We start from the raw sequence: 22,304 nt of genomic DNA on the forward strand, positions 1-22,304 counted from the left end.
TTATTCTTACGATTCTATTGCTGTTCCTCTATTATTCCTACTTGAAGTTTATGAATAAAAGTACAAGTGGTTGTTGCCAGTTGCAGGTGTGTCCCTTGCCCAATCAGTGCTGCCAGTGTCAGACTGTGCAGGGACACCCCACCAACTGGTAACACCCATCAGGACCGCTATTGAAAAATGCTAGCAATTCATTCATAACTTCTAGCAGAAATAATAAATCAGATGTATATCAGATACTTTGATGGACCTACCTTTTTTTGCTTTCTGGTGTAAATGTTTGCAGAGGTCCTGCTATCCTGCAAAATAATAGAAAGGGTCATTGACCTTTAAATAATATAGAACTGAATATTTTTCAAAAACTACAAGTTCTGAAAAGTTCGGAGAACTGCACACAGTTACTTACAATCTCTAAGTTCTCCTTGGTACAAGTCACTGGTTCTTCACTTAACATCTTTTTCAACAAAGTGCTTAGGAGGAACGCCTAAAAGTGATAAGGTACGATTCTTATGAGATTATATCACAGCATTGTCTGCATTAGATGGGTGGGGGGCTCAGAGTAGTATGAAGAAAATAAAAAAAAGGAATACTCAACTTCCCTGACCCCTTCTGCTCCTCGAGTCTCAGCTGGACTCAAATCCCCTGACTTGACCTATGCTACCTTAGAGTGGTTTCACACATCGCTTTTTTTTTTGGGGGGGTGGGGAGAAGTCATTGCAGTTTTTGATGCACTTTGAGCAAAAGTCAGAAGTGGATCCAGCAGGAAGGAGAAGTACAAGTCCTTCCTTTACAGTATATTCCCCTTTCTTTTAACTCTACTTCTGGCTTTGGCTGGGAATAAAAAAAATTAAAAGAAAACCACACGCGTGAAAACACCCTTTAGAGTAATGCAAAAAATACTAATTGTTTGCTCATGCATACAGTACACACAGCCAGGACGACACCTAGTAGGATGTGTGACAAGAGCGATACTGCCCCCTGTGGCCGTGATGAGCGCTCACACAGAATTAAATTATCTTCAGTGTGGCCACTTCTAGCTCTTATGTTGTTCATACATTTCGTAATCGCGATGTACCCTCTTGCACCACGGCTTTGGTCCCCTTTCCCTGACAAACCTGGTTTGTCCATATTGTAATCCATTTCAGGACTTCTCCATTCATGTACCCAAATTTGAACATCTGTTGGTCAATAGTCTTTTCCAGTTGCTGAAAAATAAGGAAATCATTTATTGGGGTTTTCTAGAACTGCATTGCTGAACGGGAAGAAGCTCCGCAGTACCATGAAGGGCTGCTCCCCAATGTACAGAGCTGGGCTGTTCAAACAGCTGATTGGTTGGGGTGTCAGAGTCCGACCACCGCTGATCTAAGATTGATGACCTATCCCAAAGATATGTCCTCAGCATTTCTGTTCCCCTTTAAAGAGGTTGTGCAAGAATGGGGACAACACCCTCCCCCACCACCAGTTTGCTAAACCTGTAAAAGGAAGATTACTTAGCCGATTCCCAGTGCCGGCTCTCCGCTCCTCCTCCCGGCTTGTGATGCTCCGCTGGGCTCTCTCAACGTAAACATCTGGTTGGACATCAACACAGAAAATTACTGGCCGCATAGTGACCATTGCTCCTTAGGTCATTACAAATTGTCACACGAGGCAAGGGGATCCGGTCTCCTCCACAGCCAGTGATTCGCTGCGGCGATATCAAAACTGGACATTTAGGGGAAAAAAGACAATGCAGCAGCACTCTGCAAACACAAATAAGGTTAAATAATGCCATAATCATAGAAAACATTCTGGTGCTAATGCTACGCTTATGTTGCAAATGTGAGATTGTTGGCAAATACATTTTGTACAAAATTATTTGGGCCCGTCTGCCAAACGTCAAGGCGATCTCTATAAGATGGGAACCTAACACTAAATCCTACCTGTTATGTGCCATACTGGCTGCCATAAAATTCAAGGAGTGCAGGTTCCACATGCATGCTGGTTCCACATTCATTTTTTGTGTCATAACGGCCTCCATTAAATTCAGGGATGTAGCCTGCTCTCATTGTATTTATTAGAAGCCATTTGTCACCAGGAGAGGTATAGAGTGGGCTCAGCATGCATGTTGGTACCTGCATCCCTGGATTTATTGGAGGCCGTTATGTCACCAAAAATGGTAAAAAGCAGAGTGGACCCAGCATGCATGTGGAACCTGCGCTCCCTGAATTTTATGGTGGCCAGTATGGCACATAACAGGTAGTATTTAGTGTTAGGTTCCCGTCTTCTAGAGATCACCTTGACGTTTGGCAGACGGCCCAACTAATTTTGTACAAAATCTCACATTTGCAACATAAGCGTAGCATTAGCATCAGAATGTTTTCTAATTATGGCATTATTGTACCTTATGTGTGTTTGCAGAGTGCTGCTGCATTGTCTTTTTTTCCCTGTGTGTTTCTGGCCATGGCAGCGTGCACCTGCACATTGGGAAGTAAAACTGGATATTTACCACAAGGGAGCCCAGCAGAGCATCGCACGTCTGGAGGAGAAACAGCGAGGAGCCAGTGCCTGGACGCAGGTAAGCAAGCTTCCCTTTACAGGTCTGGAAAAGTGGGCGAGAGAGTTTGCCAAAAACACCCTCAGTCTTATGACATTAGTACATTAGAGCTCTGCCCCATCGATCCTAGCCAAAATCATCATCTAATCAACCAATAACCGATAAAACTCTCTCACTACTACTTACATGGAGCATGACGTGCCAGCCAGTGATTTTGCCAATATGGAGACTAATTATTTCAGTCTTCTGGTTAGATGTCTGAAAGCTGCAATATAGTTCATTATTTCCCACAGACACGGTGACCATAGTGTTGGCGTCTAGATTATCTGTGGCAGCGGGGTCCAACTTCTGGTAACTGTAGTGCTCCACTTGTTGCATCAACTCCAAAAACTGCAATATAAAATGTCAAGAACCTGTAGATATTCCCTGACCACATAGCAGTAAGGTCCATCCATACCAAATAAATATTACCTCCAAACATCGGCTCTTCGCCAAAACAAGGAGAGGATCTGAGAAGAGGAGAATTTATACCCTTCCTCTTTCAGGATTGCTCCCGTTTTTTTATTTTAAACATAAAATTGCACCATGTGAACATGGCTGTGTAGTTTGATATTGGATTTTTTTTTCAATGCTTTCATTTGGTATCTTAGTACTCATCTTAATATCTCAAACACTGGAACATACAGGAGTGACACCCCTACTATAGGCGCCTAAAGAGATAGTCACCCTCGTCACCGTTGCGGCCAGTCATTGGCTTCTGCAGCACACGCGAATCCTGTGCATTTTGGAAATTTACAAGCGGGGTCGGAAGCACAGAGAACACAGTGGTGGACTGAAGGAGCCAGAAACGAGCAGTGGTAATGAGGTAGTTATGCTGCCCACCACAGGTTTGGTGTGTAAGAGACAAAAAGTGTTGAAAAAGGTGGAATAACCCTTTAAGGGGTTGCTTGCGATTAAACCAGAAAGGTTTTTTCACCCCATAGACAGCGCCACACGTGTCCATGGCTTATGCATTCAAGTAAATGGGGTCAGCTGCCTTGTAAAATACGAGGGCTGTGCACGCACTTTGGAGCTCTAGCAAAACTACGGCAAGTAGATTACATTTAGCTTTTTTACATTACCTTGACTTTATTATCCGTTTTTATTAACTGCTTAAGCAGGTTTGACTGTTGTTCTGTCGGCCTGGACCAGTTCATCTCCAACTCCTGAACCGCCTGTAAATAAGTAAGAACAGATGGCGTGGCTTAAGCCAATAAATGAGCACTGTTCATGTAGCGTTCCTTAATAAGTATCTGTTCCCCAAAGAATGAAACAAAGGAGATTGCAAAATGAATTTCTAGCATTTTTCACCGTTTTTTATTTAATTTTTATACATTTTGTAAAATTTTAAATGCAAGTCGTTCAAATCCTAGAGAGAATCCAGTGGAAATAACGCCGTACCCAGAGCATGCTGCATACAACGCTGTTATGTAAACTCAATATTTCACTATAGACTTTAAAGTAACATCTAAATGCAGCTTTATGGACTTAAAAATAAAAACTAATACTGTGAAAAAGGCAAAATAAAACACCTTGAACCACACTGCAAAAATGGCAAAGCATGCAATGACCATTGACTGCACCATCTTGAAGGTAATACTTCAGTTTTACTCGCACAGTCGTGCAGCCATTGGCCACCACATGTGGTTGGGGCTTTGGCCGTGTCAAAAAGTCCCCATCATTTGCCCTGCCCTTATGCTGCCCCCAACTTCGTTGACAAATACAAGACCACAGAAATTAATTGATGATCCTTTTCATGGGCCATCAATGTGTGATCAGTGGGAGTTTACTGGCCCCTGGGATTCCTAGAGTTAAGCAGTTGGAGGGTCTACATTGCTGAAGTGAGAGCCATACAATGACTCATCCGTTTGTGTAGCTGTGGCCGGTACTACAGTTCAGCCCCATTAACAAGACAAAACTATACATACAAATGTGCCGTGATGCTTGGAATCTAATACACATTGAAAGCATTATAACTAACTAGGGTGCGGCTACTGTTTTGTTCTGCTTTGACCAAGAAGTCAAACCACCAGACCCCAACCGATTGATGGCTCCTTCATTGTCTCTCGATTCAGTGTAGCCAACTTTCCATAAATTCATTGACAGTAAAGTTGTCCATACACTTTAGAGGTTTATTAGCCAAACTTGCAGATTTCAGTGGTTTTGGTCAACCTATGGAGGCCTCTTGACTCTACCCAAAAGGCAGAGGTTGGGATCGGGTACATCAGATTTTACATGCCTGATAAGTCATGTGAGCAGTGACACGCACATAGAGTACACATATACTGTATCTTCCATCCCCTCCAGCGTCTCTCTCTCTCCCTCCCCCCCCCCCCCATCTCCATCTTTAGTACAACAGTCATTTTCAGCATGGCTAGCCACCGATGTTTCTGCACCGCTTGTTCAATAACAGTGGAGTTGGAGCTGCGTTCCCTGCTGTGAGCTGCAATCTAGCGCCAGAATCCCAGCACATGTAAGGGGCAAGGAAGAAAAACTAAAATTTTGCATGGACATACGTATACAGACCCTTTGCTATGACACTTTAAATTTATCTCTGGGGGCCTCCCATTTCTCTTGCTCATCTTTGAGATGTTTCAACACCCTAATTGGAGTCCACCAGTGGTAAATTCAGTTGATTGGACATGATTTGGAAAGCCAGAGTGCTGTCTTTATAAAAGGTCTTACGGCTGACAATGCATATCAGAGCAAAAACCAAGCTATGAGGAGGAAAAACTGCCTGTAGAGCTCAGAGACTGGATTGTGGGGAGGCACAGATCTGGTCATTGGTACAAAACTATTTCCACTGCACTGAAAGTTTCCAAGAGCACAGTGGTCTCCATAATTCTTAATTGGAAGAGGTTTGGAACAACCAGTACTGTTCCTACAGCTGGCCGCCCCACCAAACTAAATCACCAGAGAAGGGCCTTGGTAGGAAAAGTGACTAAGAACCCAATGGTCACTCTGAGTGAGCTCCAAGGACCCTATGATCAGACAGGAGAATCTTCTAAAAGGCTTTATGGCAGGGTGGCCAGAAAGAAGCCTCAGTGAAAGACACATGGAGCCTGGATTTTGGAAAGAAGCAACTAAATGACTCTTATACTGTGAGCAACAAGATTCTCTGGTCAGATGAAACCATAATTGAACTTTTTGGCCTAAATTCTAAGAGTCAAGTCTGGAGGAAACCAGGCCCTGCTCATTCCCTGCCAAATACCATCTGTTCAATGAAGCATAGTGGTGGTTGCATCATACTGTGGTGGTATTTTTCAGTGGCTGGAACAGGGAGACTGGTCATAGTTGAGGGAAAGCTTAATATAGCAAAGTACTGAGATATTCCTACTGAAAACCTGATCCAGAGTGCTCTGGACCTCAGACTAGGCTGACGGTTTAGCTTCCAGCAAGACAATGACCCAAAGCACTGTCATGGTGGGGAGAGGGGGAATAGCAACTTAGAAACATAGAAACATAGAATGTGTCGGCAGATAAGAACCATTTGGCCCATCTAGTCTGCCCAATATATCTGAATCCTATGAATAGTCCCTGGTCCTATCTTATATGAAGGGTAGCCTTATGCCTATCCCATGCATGCTTAAACTCCTTCACTGTATTTGCAGCTACCACTTCTGCAGGAAGGTTATTCCATGCATCCACTACTCTCTCAGTAAAGTAATACTTCCTTATATTACTTTTAAACCTTTGCCCCTCTAATTTAAAACTGTGTCCTCTTGTGGTAGTTTTTCTTCTTTTAAATATTCTCTCCTCCTTTACCGAGTTGATTCCCTTTATGTATTTAAAAGTTTCTATCATATCCCCTCTGTCTCTTCTTTCTTCCAAGCTATACATATTAAGGTCCTTTAACCTTTCCTGGTAAGTTTTATCCTGCAATCCATGTACTAGTTTAGTAGCTCTTCTCTGAACTCTCTCTAGAGTATCTATATCCTTCTGGAGATATGGCCTCCAGTACTGCGCACAATACTCCAAGTGAGGTCTCACCAGTGTTCTGTACAGCGGCATAAGCACTTCACTCTTTCTACTGCTTATACCTCTCCCTATACATCCAAGCATTCTGCTTGCATTTCGTGCTGCTCTATTACATTGTCTTCCCACCTTTAAGTCTTCTGAAATAATTACTCCTAAATCCCTTTCCTCAGATACTGCGGTCAGGACTGTGTCAAATATTCTATATTCTGCCCTTGGGTTTTTACGCCCCAGGTGCATTATCTTGCACTTATCCACATTAAATTTCAGTTGCCAGAGTTCTGACCATTCTTCTAGTTTTCCTAAATCCTTTTCCATTTGGCGTTTCCCTCCAGGAACATCAACCCTGTTACATATCTTTGTGTCATCAGCAAAAATACAAACCTTACCATCGAGGCCTTTTGCAATATCACTTATGAAGATATTAAACAAAATTGGTCCCAGTACAGATCCCTGTGGAACCCCACTGGTAACATGACCTTGTTTTGAATGTTCTCCATTGACTACAACCCTCTGTTGTCTGTCACTCAGCCACTGCCTAATCCACTCAACAATATGGGAGTCCATGCTCAATGACTGCAGTTTATTGATAAGTCTTCTGTGTGGGACAGTGTCAAAAGCCTTACTAAAATCTAGATATGCGATGTCTACTGCACCTCCACCGTCTATTATTTTAGTCACCCAGTCAAAAAAATCTATAAGATTAGTTTGACATGATCTCCCTGAAGTAAACCCATGTTGTTTTTCATCTTGCAATCCATGGGATTTTAGATGTTCCACAATCCTATCCTTTAATAGGGTTTCCATTAATTTGCCTACTATTGATGTCAGACTCACTGGTCTATAGTTGCTCGATTCCTCCCTACTACCTTTCTTGTGAATGGGCACGACATTTGCCAATTTCCAATCTTCCGGGACGACTCCTGTTACTAATGATTGGTTAAATAAATCTGTTAACGGTTTTGCCAGCTCACCACTAAGCTCTTTTAATAATTTTGGGTGTATCTCATCAGGCCCCTGTGACTTATTTGTCTTCACTTTAGACAGCAAACTTAGAACATCTTCCTCTGTAAAGACACATGCATCAAACGATTTATTAGTCATCCTTTCTAGTGGAGGTCCTTCTCCTTTTTCTTCTGTAAAAACTGAACAGAAGTATTCATTAAGGCAGTCGGCTAGCCCTTTATTCTCTTCTACATACCTTCCGTCCTTTGTTTTTAATTTAGTTATTCCTTGTTTTAATTTCCTTTTTTCATTTATATATCTGAAGAATGTCTTATCCCCTTTTTTCATAGACTGAGCTAGTTTTTCTTCTGCCTGCGCTTTAGAAGTTCTTATAACTTGCTTGGCCTCTTTCTGCCTAATCTTGTAGATTTCCTTATCTTCATTGCTCTGGTTTTTTTTATAATTACAAAATGCTAGCTTTTTATTTTTAATGATTTGGGCCACTTCTGCTGAGTACCACAGTGGTCTCTTCCTTTTTTTGCTTTTACTGACAAGTCTAATGCAATTTTCTGTTGCCTTCTAGGTCTGTTGCCAACTAGGTCTGAAAGCTGGGATAAGGAAGTAGGTCACCTCCTAGAGCTTCCCTAATCCTCGCCCTGACTCCTAACCGTATGAGCGGACCCAGATGGCAAGACGTCTCATACCCAGGAACGTCGGACCCCGAGTCGATCTGATAATCCCTGGAATAGGAGCAGGAATGGGACCTGTTCTTCCAGGCAGAACTGCTCACCGACTTGTGGTTTCCCCTCCGGGGAACCCTGAGGCCCTCTTCCGAAGGCTCAGATAAACAGGGGAATGTCTAGAAAACATGCTGGACAACAAACACCACCATACATGTAACAACAACCAGACATATAACACCAACCCAAACATAAACACCACTAAACATATAAACGGGATAGGTAGGGAAGGTGACATAGAGATGACATCGGGGAGACATCGTATGACCTCGATGTCTAACTAGGTGGCTCTCACACTGCAAAAATGGAAAATCCAGGACAGGAGCATAGCTCCAGCTAAAACAGAAGCTGGAGTACCACTGACCTCACGCTCACAGCACCAGATTAAGTAGATCCATGAAGCCACACCCAGAACACACCTAGCCAGGAATTTAACCCCTCCAGAACAAGAGAGGGAAGGAACTACGATATATGGGTCAGTGCACACAATTGCGGACAAGAATAGGTAATTGTGGTGAAAATAACCTCGCCACTGGGTTTTGGAGAGGCCTGTTTGCCAGCCTCTTGCCTCAGGATTATGGCCCATATACTAACTTTGAAGGAGAAGACAGACCGGCCGCACAGCCTGTGGAACTGTTTTGGGCAGGAAAGCCATGCTTGTGGTCGGCCAAATGTGACTTCCATGGAATTTGGGAACCCCTGCTTGGATCTGGGTGATTTATGGGGATGTGTGGGGTTTTGAGGTGTTTTCTGTGTTTTGGGGAAACGTGTGTTTTCTGCCTGTGAGTGATTAAGTTAGCCCATTATGTTTGGTAATTTTATCACAGGCAGAGCCCATTGTGTTTTGGTAATTGCATTTTGTTAATTGCGTCAAGGACCATGCCTATTCTGTTATTGAGTGCGTCACAGGCAATGCTATTATGTTTGTTAATTGCGTCACAGACAATGCCATTGTGTTTGTTGAATGTATAGTTTTTGTGTTTAAACTGTAAAACTGTAAGGATTGGCTGCTATGTTATGTCCTCAGTTCCCAACCAGGTCCACGGGGGTGGTACCCTTGTTGGAAAATGTGTATATAAGTCAATGCTTGTGTGTTCGATAAGGAGTTCCTGCTTTACCCTTCATCATGTTGAGGCTGGTGTTTGGGTAACTGATCGATACTGGGGAATGCTATACGCTATACGCTATATACGCCCCTGCTATAACCCTGCTATATATCTTGTAAGAGCTGTTCCTGCTCCTGGTTTCTGTGGTGGTTACAGTGTCAAGTGGAGTGCTTGGAGTCCTCGGGAAGCACTAGGAGCATCCATCAACGGAGGTACCCAGTCGGGGTGCCAGGAGATCCGTTACAGGCATGTTCTATTTTTTCCGGGAACGGAAATGCGGACCCCGGAAGTGTGGGGCCGCATTTCCGGATCCAGGCCGCATACCGCGCGGCCCCATAGAAATGAATAAGTCTGCAAAATGCGGAACAGAATTGCGGACATGTGAATGGACCCTTACCCATTATGTGTTTCCTCCGGGATGGCGACAGCCCCTGTACCTATTCTCTATGTATGAATTGTTTCTTATATATTGCTATAATAAAATGTATTTATATTCTATGTGGTAGTTTTTTGATAGGCCTTTTGTAGTACATTTACCATAGGCATATGTGTAATTTCATCTATATGTATGTAAGCATTGGCTCCAGTTTAACGTTTTTATTGGCCCACGGTTATTCGGCGACGAGATCTATACAAGAACTTTACTGGCAAAGCAGGCCAGAAGAAAGAACCAGAGAGCGGTGCAGAGTAGAAGCTCTGTAGAAGGTGAACTGCATTGCAAGAAGCTTCTAGACCAAGTTCTCAGACCCCCACCAATCAAAACTTTTGATATGTCCCAATCTGCATCAGCATCTGAAATCACAGTGACCCTTTAAATAAAGGTAACTTTCCTGCAGTCTTACAGGCCCATACTGTATCTCTGATAATTGTGGATGCTAAAGTGACACCTGATCGTGTGGCTGTACTTCAGCTTAGGCCTCATGCACACGACCGTTGTGTGCAACCGTGGCCGTTGTGCCGTTTTTCATTTTTTTTCGCGGACCCATTGACTTTCAATGGGTCCGTGGAAAAATCGGAAAATGCACCGTTTTGCAGCCAAAGCCGTGATCAGTGTATCCTGTCCGTCAAAAAAATAGGACCTGTCCTATATTTTTGACGGACAACGGTTCACGGACCCATTCAAGTCAATGGGTCCATGAAAGAACACGGATGCACACAAGATTGGCATCCGTGTCCGTGATCCGTGGCCGTAGGTTGCTTTCATACAGACGGATCCGAAGATCTGTCTGCATAAAAGCTTTTTCAGATCTAAGTTTTCACTTCGTGAAAACTCATATCCGACAGTATATTCTAACACAGAGGCGTTCCCATGGTGATGGGGACGCTTCTAGTTAGAATACACTACAAACTGTGTACAAGACTGCCCCCTGCTGCCTGGCAGCACCCGATCTCTTACAGGGGGCCGTGATCAGCACAATTAACCCCTTCAGGTGCGGCACCTGAAGGGGTTAATTGTACTATCATATCCCTCTGTAAGAGATCAGGGCTGCCAGGCAGCAGGGGGCAGACCCCCCTCCCCAGTTTGAATATCATTGGTGGCCAGTGCGGCCCCCCCCCCTCCCTCCCTCTATTGTAATAATAGCTTGGTGGCCAGTGTGCGCCCCCCATCGGGCCCCCCCCCTTCCTCCCTCTATTGTAATAAATCATTGGTGGCACAGTGTGCACCCCCCATCGGCCCCCCTCCCTATATAGCATTAACAACATTGGTGGCCAGTGTGCGGCCTCCCATCCCCCCCCCCCCCCGATCATTGGTGGCAGCGGAGTTCCGATCGGAGTCCCAGTTTAATTGCTGGGGCTCCGATCGGTAACCATGGCAACCACGCACACTGTGCCACCAACGATTTATTACAATAGAGGGAGGGAGGGGGGGGGGCAATGGGGGGCACACACTGTGCCACCAACGATTTATTACAATAGAGGGAGGGAGGGGGGGGGGGCCGCACTGGCCACCAATGATATTCAAACTGGGGAGGGGGGGGTGGGGTCTGCCCCCTGCTGCCTGGCAGCCCTGATCTCTTACAGGGGGATATGATAGTACAATTAACCCCTTCAGGTGCGGCACCTGAGGAGTTAATTGTGCTGATCACGGCCCCCTGTAAGAGATCGGGTGCTGCCAGGCAGCAGGGGGCAGTCATGTACACAGTTTGTAGTATATTTTAACTTGAAGCGTCCCCATCACCATGGGAACGCCTCTGTGTTAGAATATACTGTCGGATCTGAGTTTCACGATGTAGCTCATATCCAACAGTATATTCTAACATAGAGGCGTTCCCATGGTGATGGGGACGCTTCAAGTTAAAATATACCATCGGATTGGAGAAAACTCTGATCCGATGGTATAAAATTACTCCAGACTTTACATTGAAAGTCAATGGGGACGGATCCGTTTGAAATGGCACCATATTGTGTCAACGTCAAACGGATCCATCCCCATTGACTTGCATTGTAATTCAGGACGGATCCGTTTGGCTCTGCACGGCCAGGCGGACACCAAAACGACTTTTTTTTTCATGTCCGTGGATCCTCCAAAAATCAAGGAAGACCCACGGACGAAAAAACGGTCACGGATCACGGACCTACGGACCCCGTTTTTGCGGACCGTGAAAAAAAACTGTCGTGTGCATGAGGCCTTAAGGTGGTGATTCTCCTTAAAGAGACCAGCTGTGTATGGAGACTTAGTGGCAATGCATAATATGCAAAGATGTGTCTCCCAGAGAGACTGTATTAAAGTGCGACTATAAAAAAAAATATGCTTTTTTTTCCTGATAAGTTGCCCAAAAATAAAATCGGTAGCCTTGTGTCCATTAAAATGCTGGTTAGGGTATTATCTGGGCACTGTATGGTATTGTTATGTAGGCTGCACATGGCCATATTATGTGGCCACTATGTTTGTAGCACTTTTGTCATTTCATGGTATTATTTAGGCAGTGTAAATTTGAGGGGTATTATGGTGGTACAACTTATCTTCCCTACCTAAATATGGAAGGGCCCCATATAGGACCTTCACCAATCCAAGTCTGAACTAAAGCCTGAACTAGATCCAAGCCTGAATTAAAGACGCAGTTATTGAAGCATAGCAATACTTTAACTGCATTAGGCCTCATGCACATGGACGTTTTTGTTTTGCGTTCCGCAAAAACGGTTTCCGTTGTTCCGTAATCCTTGTCAGTTTTTTCTTCCGTGGGTCTTCCTTGATTTTTGGAGGATCCACGGACATGAAAAAAAAAAAAAATATATATATCTAAGTCAAGTTTGCCTTTGAAATGATAGGAAAAAAACGGACACCGATCATGGATGCGGATGACAATCTTGTGTGCAGCCATGATTTTTCACGAACCCATTGACTTGAATGGGTCCGTGAACCGCTGTCCGTGAAAAAAAATAGGACAGGTCCTATTTTTTTCACGGACTGGAAACACTGATCACGGACGCAGATGCCAAACGGTGCATTCTCTGAAAACAGAACGGCTGCGGATGCACACAACGGTCGTGTGCATGAGGCCTTACATAGAGAGAAAAAGCATGAAAAACACATATGCATACCAGTCTGTGACTACACAGGGCAATATGGGTAGCATGGTGGCTCAGTGGTTAGCACTTTGTTCAAATCTGACCAAGGACAAATCTGCATGCGTTTGTGTGGGTTTTCTCCGGTTTCCTCCCACACGCTAAAGACATACTGATAGGGAAATTAGATTGTGAGCCCCATTGGGGATAGTGAGCAATGATAATGTCTGTAAAGCGCTGCGGAATAGGCGAGCGCTATATAAGCAAGCAAAATAAAATATGGCACAGCTTGCAAACCTGACTATGGTATAATGCTTCACATCATACCTGGGCATAGAGTAAATCAACAGCGGCCGGACAGCCCATTAGCATAGCATCAGTAGAGGGGGTCATATACCTGCAGACACAAGGATAGCATGCCGTTATTTATAAAGGGTTGGTGGGGAGATCCGTGTAACACCTGCATCATCCAGAACCATTTACTGTGGAAACACTTAACATACCGGTACTTTTAATTTAAAAAATCAGAATATAATTACAATTTTAAATACCAAATGTCAGAATTTTAATTACCATTACATCTTAAAGTTTTAAAGTTTTTCATTAATTGGATCATATCTGCATATGGAGGTGTTACCAGTGACTGGTAGCATTCTCTATGTAAGGCCTCTTGCACACGACGCAAAAAACGTATCTGCAAAAAATATGGATGACGTCCGTGTGCATTCCGTTTTTTGCGGAACGGAACAGCTGGCCCCTGATAGAACAGTACTATCCTTGTCTGTTTTGCAGACAATAATAGGACATGTTCTGTATTTGAAGGGAACGGAAATATGGAAACTGGAGGCATACGGAGTAACTTCTGTTTTTTTTTTTTGCGGATCCATTGAAATGAATATTTCCGTATACTGAAAGCAAAAAAACTAAGCATAAAACAACAACTTTCGTGTGCAAGAGGCCTAAGTGTGTATACAGAGATAGCCGTCACTAGGATATGCCCCCAATATCTAAAAAGGTGTGCGTCACACCTCTGGGACCTACACCTATTCTTAGAACAGAGCCTGCAAAGTGCCGGGGGGCGCACCGAGCATAGCCGAGCGCTGGCTTGGCCATTTCCTTAAGCCCAACCGCTTGTGCGGATGCCCCTCATTCATTTCAATGGGATTTCCAAATATAGCTGAGCACTCCAGGCTGCTCCAGAGAAGTGAACTCGCAACATTATAATGATTTATAATGTGAATTCCAGTCTCACCGCCAATCTACTGAACTGTAGTCACCATGTTATGTGATAACAGTTCAGCAGATCGGTGGCGAGTCTGGAATTCACAACATCATAAATCGTTATGGAGAGTTCACTTCACAGGAGCAGCGATTAGGCTGGGAAATACCGCTCACACATGGGTCCCCGAATAAACACACTCATCTAAAACCAGCCTAAATTATACGTTTTACTGAATCTTTTCCAACAAAACTACACATCAATCTGCTCAGCTCCTCCTGCTCTATAACCTGCTGCCTGCACTGCATTTCACGGTTTTCTTTATTTCAATGCATATTGCCAGCTTAAAGGGGTTTTCTGGGCTTTTAATATTAATGACCAATCCTTGGCCTAGGTCATCAATATCAGATCAGTGGGGGTCTGACACCCGGCACCCTTGTCGATCAGCTGTATGAGGAGACGGCGCGCGCAGTGTGCATGTGCCGTCTCCCTCCTCTCTTCCTGCTCGCTGCTGCTTTCCTATAGACATAGCAGCAGGAAGAGAGATGGCATGCACGCGCCTTCCCCCGATCGGCAGGGGTGCCAGGTGTCGGACCCCCACCAATCTGATATGGATGACCTATCCTGAGGATTAGGCCATCAATATTAAAAGCCCGGAGAACCCCTTTAACACTTCAGCATCTCAGGTGCAGAATGTGCACATCCTACTTTCCTACCACTTACCACTTCCTGATGTAAATTTTAAACGAATCATTATTTATGTTCCAAATGGTTATAAATGGGATTTCAAAAGGTGCAACCAGCTTCACCACTGCAGGTAAAAAAGAGGATTAGTCACAATGTATACATGAAGAAAATGTAACTGACCAGTCTGGATACTGATACATTGTTACAATTATAACTGCTGTACAGCAAGGTGACTGGTAATGGAATATGGGCCCAGTCCACAAACAGATCCCCGACTTACTCCCTAGCTGCATTTTTACATTGCCATCAGTGATCCCTTTGCCACCCTGTTCTTTGAGAATCCCCATCTGGGCATTTATGTTATCCAATAGGGGCAGCACAGCAGTGGCGTGCCTAGGGTGTTTGGTACCCGGGGCGGGTTCTTCCTCTGACCCCCCCCTCCCCCCCCAATACTTAAAAAAATTGTGCTACCTCACAATAGCATTGCCCTCATTGTACAACCTTCACAATAGTTATGTCCAGATATGTGTCCCCTAATAACATCTACATTGTGCCCCACGGTAGTTAGGCCCATATTGTGCCCCCCTTAAAGTACTTATCCCTTCATTGTGCCCCCTTCACTGTAGCAATGCTTTCTCTGTGCCACCTTCACAATAGTAATGCCCCTGAGGAGCAGCCGCACACTCCTACAACTGAAGAAAGAAATCCCGGCAGTCGTGTCTTACTTTTCGGTTATGCTCTTAATTCATTTAATGAATTAAAAGCATAACAGAAAAGTAAGATACGACTGCCGGGATTTATTCAGTTACGTGTGGAGCCCGCTCCTTCCCACCACAGCGTTCCACCGCGGATTTGGTGCTGGTCAGATATTGCTCACACTCTCCTGCAAGGCCACCTTAGGCATGTGCTTCTGGTATATACTTAGGGTCCATTCACACGTCCGCAAGTATTTTGCAGTCCGCAAAATGGGAATCCACAAAACACGGATACCGGCCATGTGCGTTCTGGCACTATGACAGAAATAGCTATTCTTGTCCATGGCTGCGGACAAGAACAGGACATGCTCAAAATTCTTTGGCGGCCCCATTGAAATGAATGGGTCCGCATCCGTTCCGCAATTTTGGATGTGTGAATGGACCCTTAAGGTGATACCTAAGGATGTATGCTGTAATTTCAGAATGGTTCTTTTGTGATGAACATAATAATTTCACTAGGAATCTTCCATTTTAGCTACGTCATTGTTAATATGATTACAAAGACAAACCCAAGAACCTACCTGAGAAAACGCCTTCAGCATCTTTATGTGTAATGAACAAGCTGAAATATTCCATAAGTTCTCTGGATACATTTAATGTAAGCAAGGCAACCTGAGAAATACAAGTATACAGGAGAAATGAAACAATCTATATGCCATGTCTACAAAGCACCCTGCAAAAATGGAGCCTTCACACATGAACTGAACTAGCATTGGAGTTTTTTTTTTTTGTTTTTTTTTTACAGCTAAGGTTTTTTAGTTTTTTTTTTACAGCTAAAAAAAAAAAACAGGGAAAATGGTAAAAAACTTGCTTTTATATGAGATGCATAGCCCCATCTCTGCATATTGGTGTGGCTTATGGATGTGTCCTGTTCTGCAGCATCTATAGGCTAACCATGTATGGAGCATGGTGCGGTGTCCTGTGCGAGGGCTTAGCTATACAGTGGCAGCAGCTGCTATGGGGCCCAAACTCAATGGCAGCGGCAGGCAATGTGTGGGGGCAGGTTCACTTGACCATTCCCTATATAAATGCAGTTGTGCGATGCAGAGAGCTCCAATCAGAGCCGTCATCAGGAATTTCAGGGCCCCATATAGGCAAACCATGTTGGCCCTGCATTCATAGCCACAATTTTTTTTTTTTATGGCCATGTTGCCATACACAACAGCCATTTTTATTTTATGCTGTTTACCGATCACCATAAACAATGTGTTCACTATATTGTACAGGTTATTATGGTTACAGGGATATCAAATACTGTTTTTATAGTAAACATGTTACAAAAATGCATTTATTGTAATGGTTTTTGCTCCTCTTTTAATAATAACTTCGCAGAAAATGTATCTTTTACTAGAAAAGTAAAGATGTGGAAAAAAAAAATTCTATTTTATTCTGCCATAACCTTTACTGAGAAAATGACTTGATAAATCTCTGCTGATAATTAAACCACAGGCCTTCTGTATAGCAGGCAATAGACTTACCACTACTCTATAGGACTCCTCCATTGTAAGGTTAGGGTTTTCTGTGCCTAAAAAGCTACTAAACAGTGTTACTATTTATTTAGCATTATGCCTTTGAAGAAAACAGTAATGCTATTAAAAAAGGGGTTGTGCAGCCTGTTTGTGTTGATGACCTATCCTCAGGAAATGTCATCAATATCTGATTGGCGAGGGTCCACAACCGCCACCCCTGCCGATCAGCTGTTTGAATTCAAGACGACACTCCATGTGAGCGCTGCTTCCTCTTTATTAGACTGCCCGTTGTCTCAGACTCGCTCCATTCAGTAGTAATTACACTAAGTCACTGCCACAAGGGAGACGACGCGTAGTGGAATGAAGAGTAGCTTTATAGGCAGCCTGCTCTATGGCGGGTCTGGGGCTCAATTTCTCTAGTACAAAGGTATGGCAGAAAAATTTAACTTTTACTTTCCAGCTCTTTTATGGTAAATGTTACATTTCTTTACAAACATGTTATTACAAAAAAAATTAACAAAGCAAAAACCATTACAGTAAATGTGTTTTTGTGACATAGTATTAAATATCACAAAACAGTATTTAATATCCCTGCAATCAAAATAAGCTAAGACAGTGAACATATTGTTCACGGTGATCAGTAAAGTTTATGTTCAATATATTTTCACTCATTTTCGGTGTTTAGTTTAATTATCCAATTGTCATCATCAGTATAAAAAAATAATAATAATAATAAGTTTTCACACTAAGCCTAATAATAGACGGATACTTCCTGTTCTGTAAAGATTATTTTTCAGCATTCTCATTATCAGTGAGTACAATGACAGATGATACAGGATCCACTCTTCACAATAGGTGGTGGTCACAGCATATCTACTTCCACTTTTCACAATAGGCGATTGTCAGAGCTTATCTACTCCCCCTCCCTGCACATTGACCTCTGCACAGATCAAAGAGCATTCCTACAAAAATCTAATCTTTCTCAGCCGGTCTAAAGCTTAATTGACAGGTCAGTTGACACCTATAGGCTGCAGTAATAAAGCTCAGGTTCTTGATGCTATAATCAGCTGTACAAAGTAAAAAATGGATAAATAATTTACCTCTTGCACTCTCTCCGCAGTGTCGGAAGTCTTCGAGTCGACTTTAACCTGTCTGCCATCTGGCAAGTAAACTTTGAGGATCACTTTTATAGCTGGCATCTTAAATGTTTCCTGAAAAATATAGATGCATTATCAGTTCAGATCAGCTTTCACAAGGTCATAAAGTTGGGTTCACAGATGCTGTACAAGAGTACAGATGTACCATTTAGAATGGCAATGGGATGGGTAGTGGTGGCTTTTTATGTCGTTTTCTAAGCCAAAAGATAGGTCTGGACCATATCAACCACTGGCTTTCAAAAAGCATATGAAAAAATCCGAATTTAGGAACCTAGCCTAAGGCCTCTGTCATACAACGTTTTGTTTGTTTTTTCCCATTACATGTATCAGTTTTTATTCAGAAATCCTGCAAAAACTAATGCGTTTAACAGATGCGGATGTTTTTTTAAACTATATTGGAAAGTGCAGATGTACTCTGTGCTGTTCCATCCAGCAAAAAAAAGGAAGGCGCACTATTGCAATCCCAAAAAAACTGAAATGCATAAAAAAAAAACAAAAAAAAAACAACAAAAAAAAAAAAACAAAAAAAAAAACACACAACCTCATTCCCTGTTGGAAATTAAAAACAGTGGTATGAAAGCACCCTAAAAGAAGGGCTTGTGTCAACTGGATGTTAGTGACTATGGGAGCAAACATTTTTATAGCCAAAAATGGCGAGCGCATGCTTACCAACTGTAATTTCTTGAAACATGTGATGAAGATATCACTGTTAGAAACAACAGGATCTAAAACAACTGTAAAAGCAAAAAACAGAACAAGGTCAATAGATATATAATATAATAGCATTTTATATCCCTCCCTGCTGAGCCAGGTTGTCAGGTCTGCATTATTCCATGTGCTGGCTATGCCTGAAGTCGGACCCCCACCTCACCCTATCCTGAGGATAGGCCATCAATACAGAAGACCCAGAAAACCCTTTAATGCAAAGACATAGGATCTTTAGTGACATTACCTTCCTGCAAGTAGCTCTCCAGCATTATTCTCCTTTGTACAGCCATAGATTTAGTCATCGCTAGATAATATTTTGGTGGAAATGTCGGGAGCCTATTTCCAAATATATCACGCATCTGTAATTTAAAAAGTCAGCCAGAAGTGTCATGTAGAAAATAAACAGCAACATTTAATATTTCATTCACAAAACTAATTCTGCCACTTAAAGGGGTTGTCCCATGAAAATATATTCTACAGTTTTCAAACCAGCACCTGGATCTGAATTCTTTTTTAATTGTATGCAATTATAAATTTAGTATAGCCACTGAGTTATTCAATAAAATGTATCTGTATAGCGCCACCTGCTGTTTGTTTTTTTACTTTGACCTGCTCACTGAGATGGCCGCACATGCTCAGTTTGATCCTTCAGCTGTCTCCTGAGCTGTGATAGGCAGAGGATGGACACGCCCCCTGAGCTGCAGCAGAAAGGACACTCCCCTGAGCGGTCAGCTTGATAAAAAACTATCAAAGCAATGAATGGGGAGATCTCTGGATCCATGTGAGATACAGGGCAGGTTCTAGCTTTGTTACAAAGAGATTGTCATGTACATTTACATTAGCCATGGGATAACTCCTTGTGAAAATGTACTCCTCCGATCTTGAAAAACTTTCTAACCCCTTAAAGGGAGTCTGTCACCACATTTTAGCATGTTAGACCGTTAAAATAGGGTTATGTGATCCAGCCAGAACATAAAAACGGTACCTTTGTTGTAGAAAACGGACTTTTCAATTTGCAGAAAACGAACTTATAAGATTATCTTCTGAGCCCTCTCAAGTGCCCAGGGCGGTCTCTCAATCCTCGGAGCCCCAGGCAGGCACCTCCTAAACGGCTGATAACTCCGCCCTCCGTGCGCCTCTGCCCGCCCGTTTACTCCCCTCCCCTGTCCCTTTCCACTGCGGCTGTGCGGTACAAATCGTAGCGGGCGCATGCGCAATAGGTATTGCGATGCCCTGCCAGGAGCGGGCATCGCATTGCGCATGCGCCCGCTACGATTTGTACCGCACTGCCGCAGTGGAAAGGGACAGGGGAGGGGAGTAAACGGGCGGGCAGAGGCGCACGGAGGGCGGAGTTATCAGCCGTTTAGGAGGTGCCTGCCTGGGGCTCCGAGGATTGAGAAACTGAGCCCCTACATAATATAAATCGCCCAAAAAATAAAAATATGGCTTTCAGAAAAAAGGAGACACAAACATGATTTCAAAAATGCTTTAATTATGTAAAACCGAAACAAAATAAAAATAAAAAGACATATTTGGTATTGTTGCCTTCATAACATGCTGTATAAAAAATAGCACATGATCTAACCTGTCAAGTGAACACTGTAAAAAAATAAAAATAAAAACTGTGCCAGAACAGCCATTTTTTGGTAACCTTGCCTTACAAAAAGCAATATAGCAAATATAGAGCAATCAAAAGTCATATATATACCACAAAATAGTACCAATAAAAATGTCACCTTATCCACAAAATAGTACCAATAAAAGTGTCACCTTATCCTGTTATTTCCAAAATGGGGTCACTTTTTTGGAGTTTCTACTCTACGGGTCTTTAAATGTCATATGGGGTCTTTAAATGTCATATGGCAACTTAAAATTATCCCAGTGAAATCTGCCCTCCAAAAACCATACGGCGCTCCTTTTCTTCTACGCCCTACTGTGCGCCCGTACAGCAGTTTACAACCACATGTGGGGCGTTTCTGTAAACTGCAGAATCGGGAAAATTGATATTAAGTTTTATTTGGCTGTTAACCCTTGATGTGTTACAGGAAAAAATGAATTAAAATGGAAAATCTGCCAAAAAGTGAAATTTAAAAATTTCATCTCCTTTTTCCTTTAATTCTTGTGCAACACCTAAAGGGTTAACAAAGTTGGTAAAATCAGTTTTGAATAACTTGAGGGGTGTAGTTTCTACAATGTAGTCATTTAATGGGTGGTTTCCACTATGTAAGCCCCACAAAGTGACTTTAGAATTGAAGTGGTCCTTAACCACTTCAACCCCCCGTTTATTGCTCGGTCATGCAACTTACCACCCAAATGAATTTTACCTCCTTTTCTTCTCACTAATAGAGCTTTCATTTGGTGGTATTTCATTGCTGCTGACATTTTTACTTTTTTTTGTTATTAATCGAAATTTAACAAAATTTTTGCAAAGAAATGTAATTTTTCACTTTCAGTTGTAAATTTTTTTTTAAAAAATGACATCTATATATAAATTTTTTCACTAAATTTATTGTTTTACATGTCTTTGATTAGAAAAAAAATGTTTGGGTAAAAAAAAAAATAATATGGTTTGGGTAAAAGTTATAGCGTTTACAAACTATGGTACAAAAATTTGAATTTCCGCTTTTTGAAGCAGCTCTCAATTTCTGAGCACCTGTCATGTTTCCTGAGGTTCTACAATGCCCAGACAGTCGAAACCCCCCACAAATGACCCCATTTCGGAAAGTAGACACCCTAACCCTGGGTTCACACCTGCGCGTTTTTGTTGCGCGTTTCTATGAGCGTTTTTTGTAATAGTAAACGCGCGTTTGAGTGATTGACTGCAGTGTCCTATGGCCACAAACGCGCGTCAAAATGCCCCAAAGAAGCTCAAGTACTTGATTATGCGTCGGGCGTTTTACAGCACGATTGTACGCGCTGTAAAACGCCCAGGTGAGAACCATTCCCATAGGGAAGCATTGGTTTTCATGTGTTGAGCGTTTTACAGCGCGTTTGAACGCGCTGTAAAACGCTCAGGTGTGAACTTAGGGTAAGGTATTCACTGATGGGCATAGTGAGTTCATAGAACTTTTTATTTTTTGTCACAAGTTAGCGGAAAATGATGAATTTAAAAAAAAAAAAATTATTTCCTTGCAAAGTCTCATATTCCACTAACTTGTAACAATTCCAAAGAGCACCTTTCGGATTTCACCGGGCATTTTTTACAGATTTTGATTTCGCACGCATTTGGGCCCCTAAAATGCCAGGGCAGTATAACTACCACACAAGTGACCCCATTTTGGAAAGAAGACACCCCAAGGTATTTCGTGATGGGCATAGTGAGTTCATGGAAGTTTTTATTTTTTGTCACAAGTTAGTGGAATATGAGACTTTGTAAGAAAAAAAAATTAAAAAAAAATCATAATTTTCCACTAACTTGTGACAAAAAATAAAAAATTCTAGGAACTCGCCATGCCCCTCACGGAATA

General features: G+C 42.7%; 1 protein-coding gene across 1 annotated transcript in view; it reads right to left on the reverse strand.

The window, feature by feature from the left end:
- Window positions 1–22,304, reverse strand: part of SNX31 (sorting nexin 31) — a 58,553-nt gene that overhangs the window by 1,531 nt on the left and 34,718 nt on the right. Inside the window, exons 3-13 of the mRNA XM_044294512.1 lie at window positions 19,082–19,196; window positions 18,799–18,863; window positions 18,073–18,183; window positions 16,013–16,115; window positions 14,785–14,872; window positions 13,170–13,239; window positions 3,652–3,744; window positions 2,717–2,920; window positions 1,113–1,202; window positions 404–481; window positions 252–296 (exon numbers count right to left, since the gene is read on the reverse strand). Of these exons, the coding sequence (XP_044150447.1) occupies window positions 252–296; window positions 404–481; window positions 1,113–1,202; window positions 2,717–2,920; window positions 3,652–3,744; window positions 13,170–13,239; window positions 14,785–14,872; window positions 16,013–16,115; window positions 18,073–18,183; window positions 18,799–18,863; window positions 19,082–19,196 (1,062 nt within the window). The remainder of the gene's footprint in view (window positions 1–251; window positions 297–403; window positions 482–1,112; window positions 1,203–2,716; window positions 2,921–3,651; window positions 3,745–13,169; window positions 13,240–14,784; window positions 14,873–16,012; window positions 16,116–18,072; window positions 18,184–18,798; window positions 18,864–19,081; window positions 19,197–22,304) is intronic.

The sequence above is a fragment of the Bufo gargarizans genome, chromosome 5, assembly GCF_014858855.1.
Source record: "Bufo gargarizans isolate SCDJY-AF-19 chromosome 5, ASM1485885v1, whole genome shotgun sequence".
Classification (NCBI taxonomy): domain Eukaryota; kingdom Metazoa; phylum Chordata; class Amphibia; order Anura; family Bufonidae; genus Bufo; species Bufo gargarizans.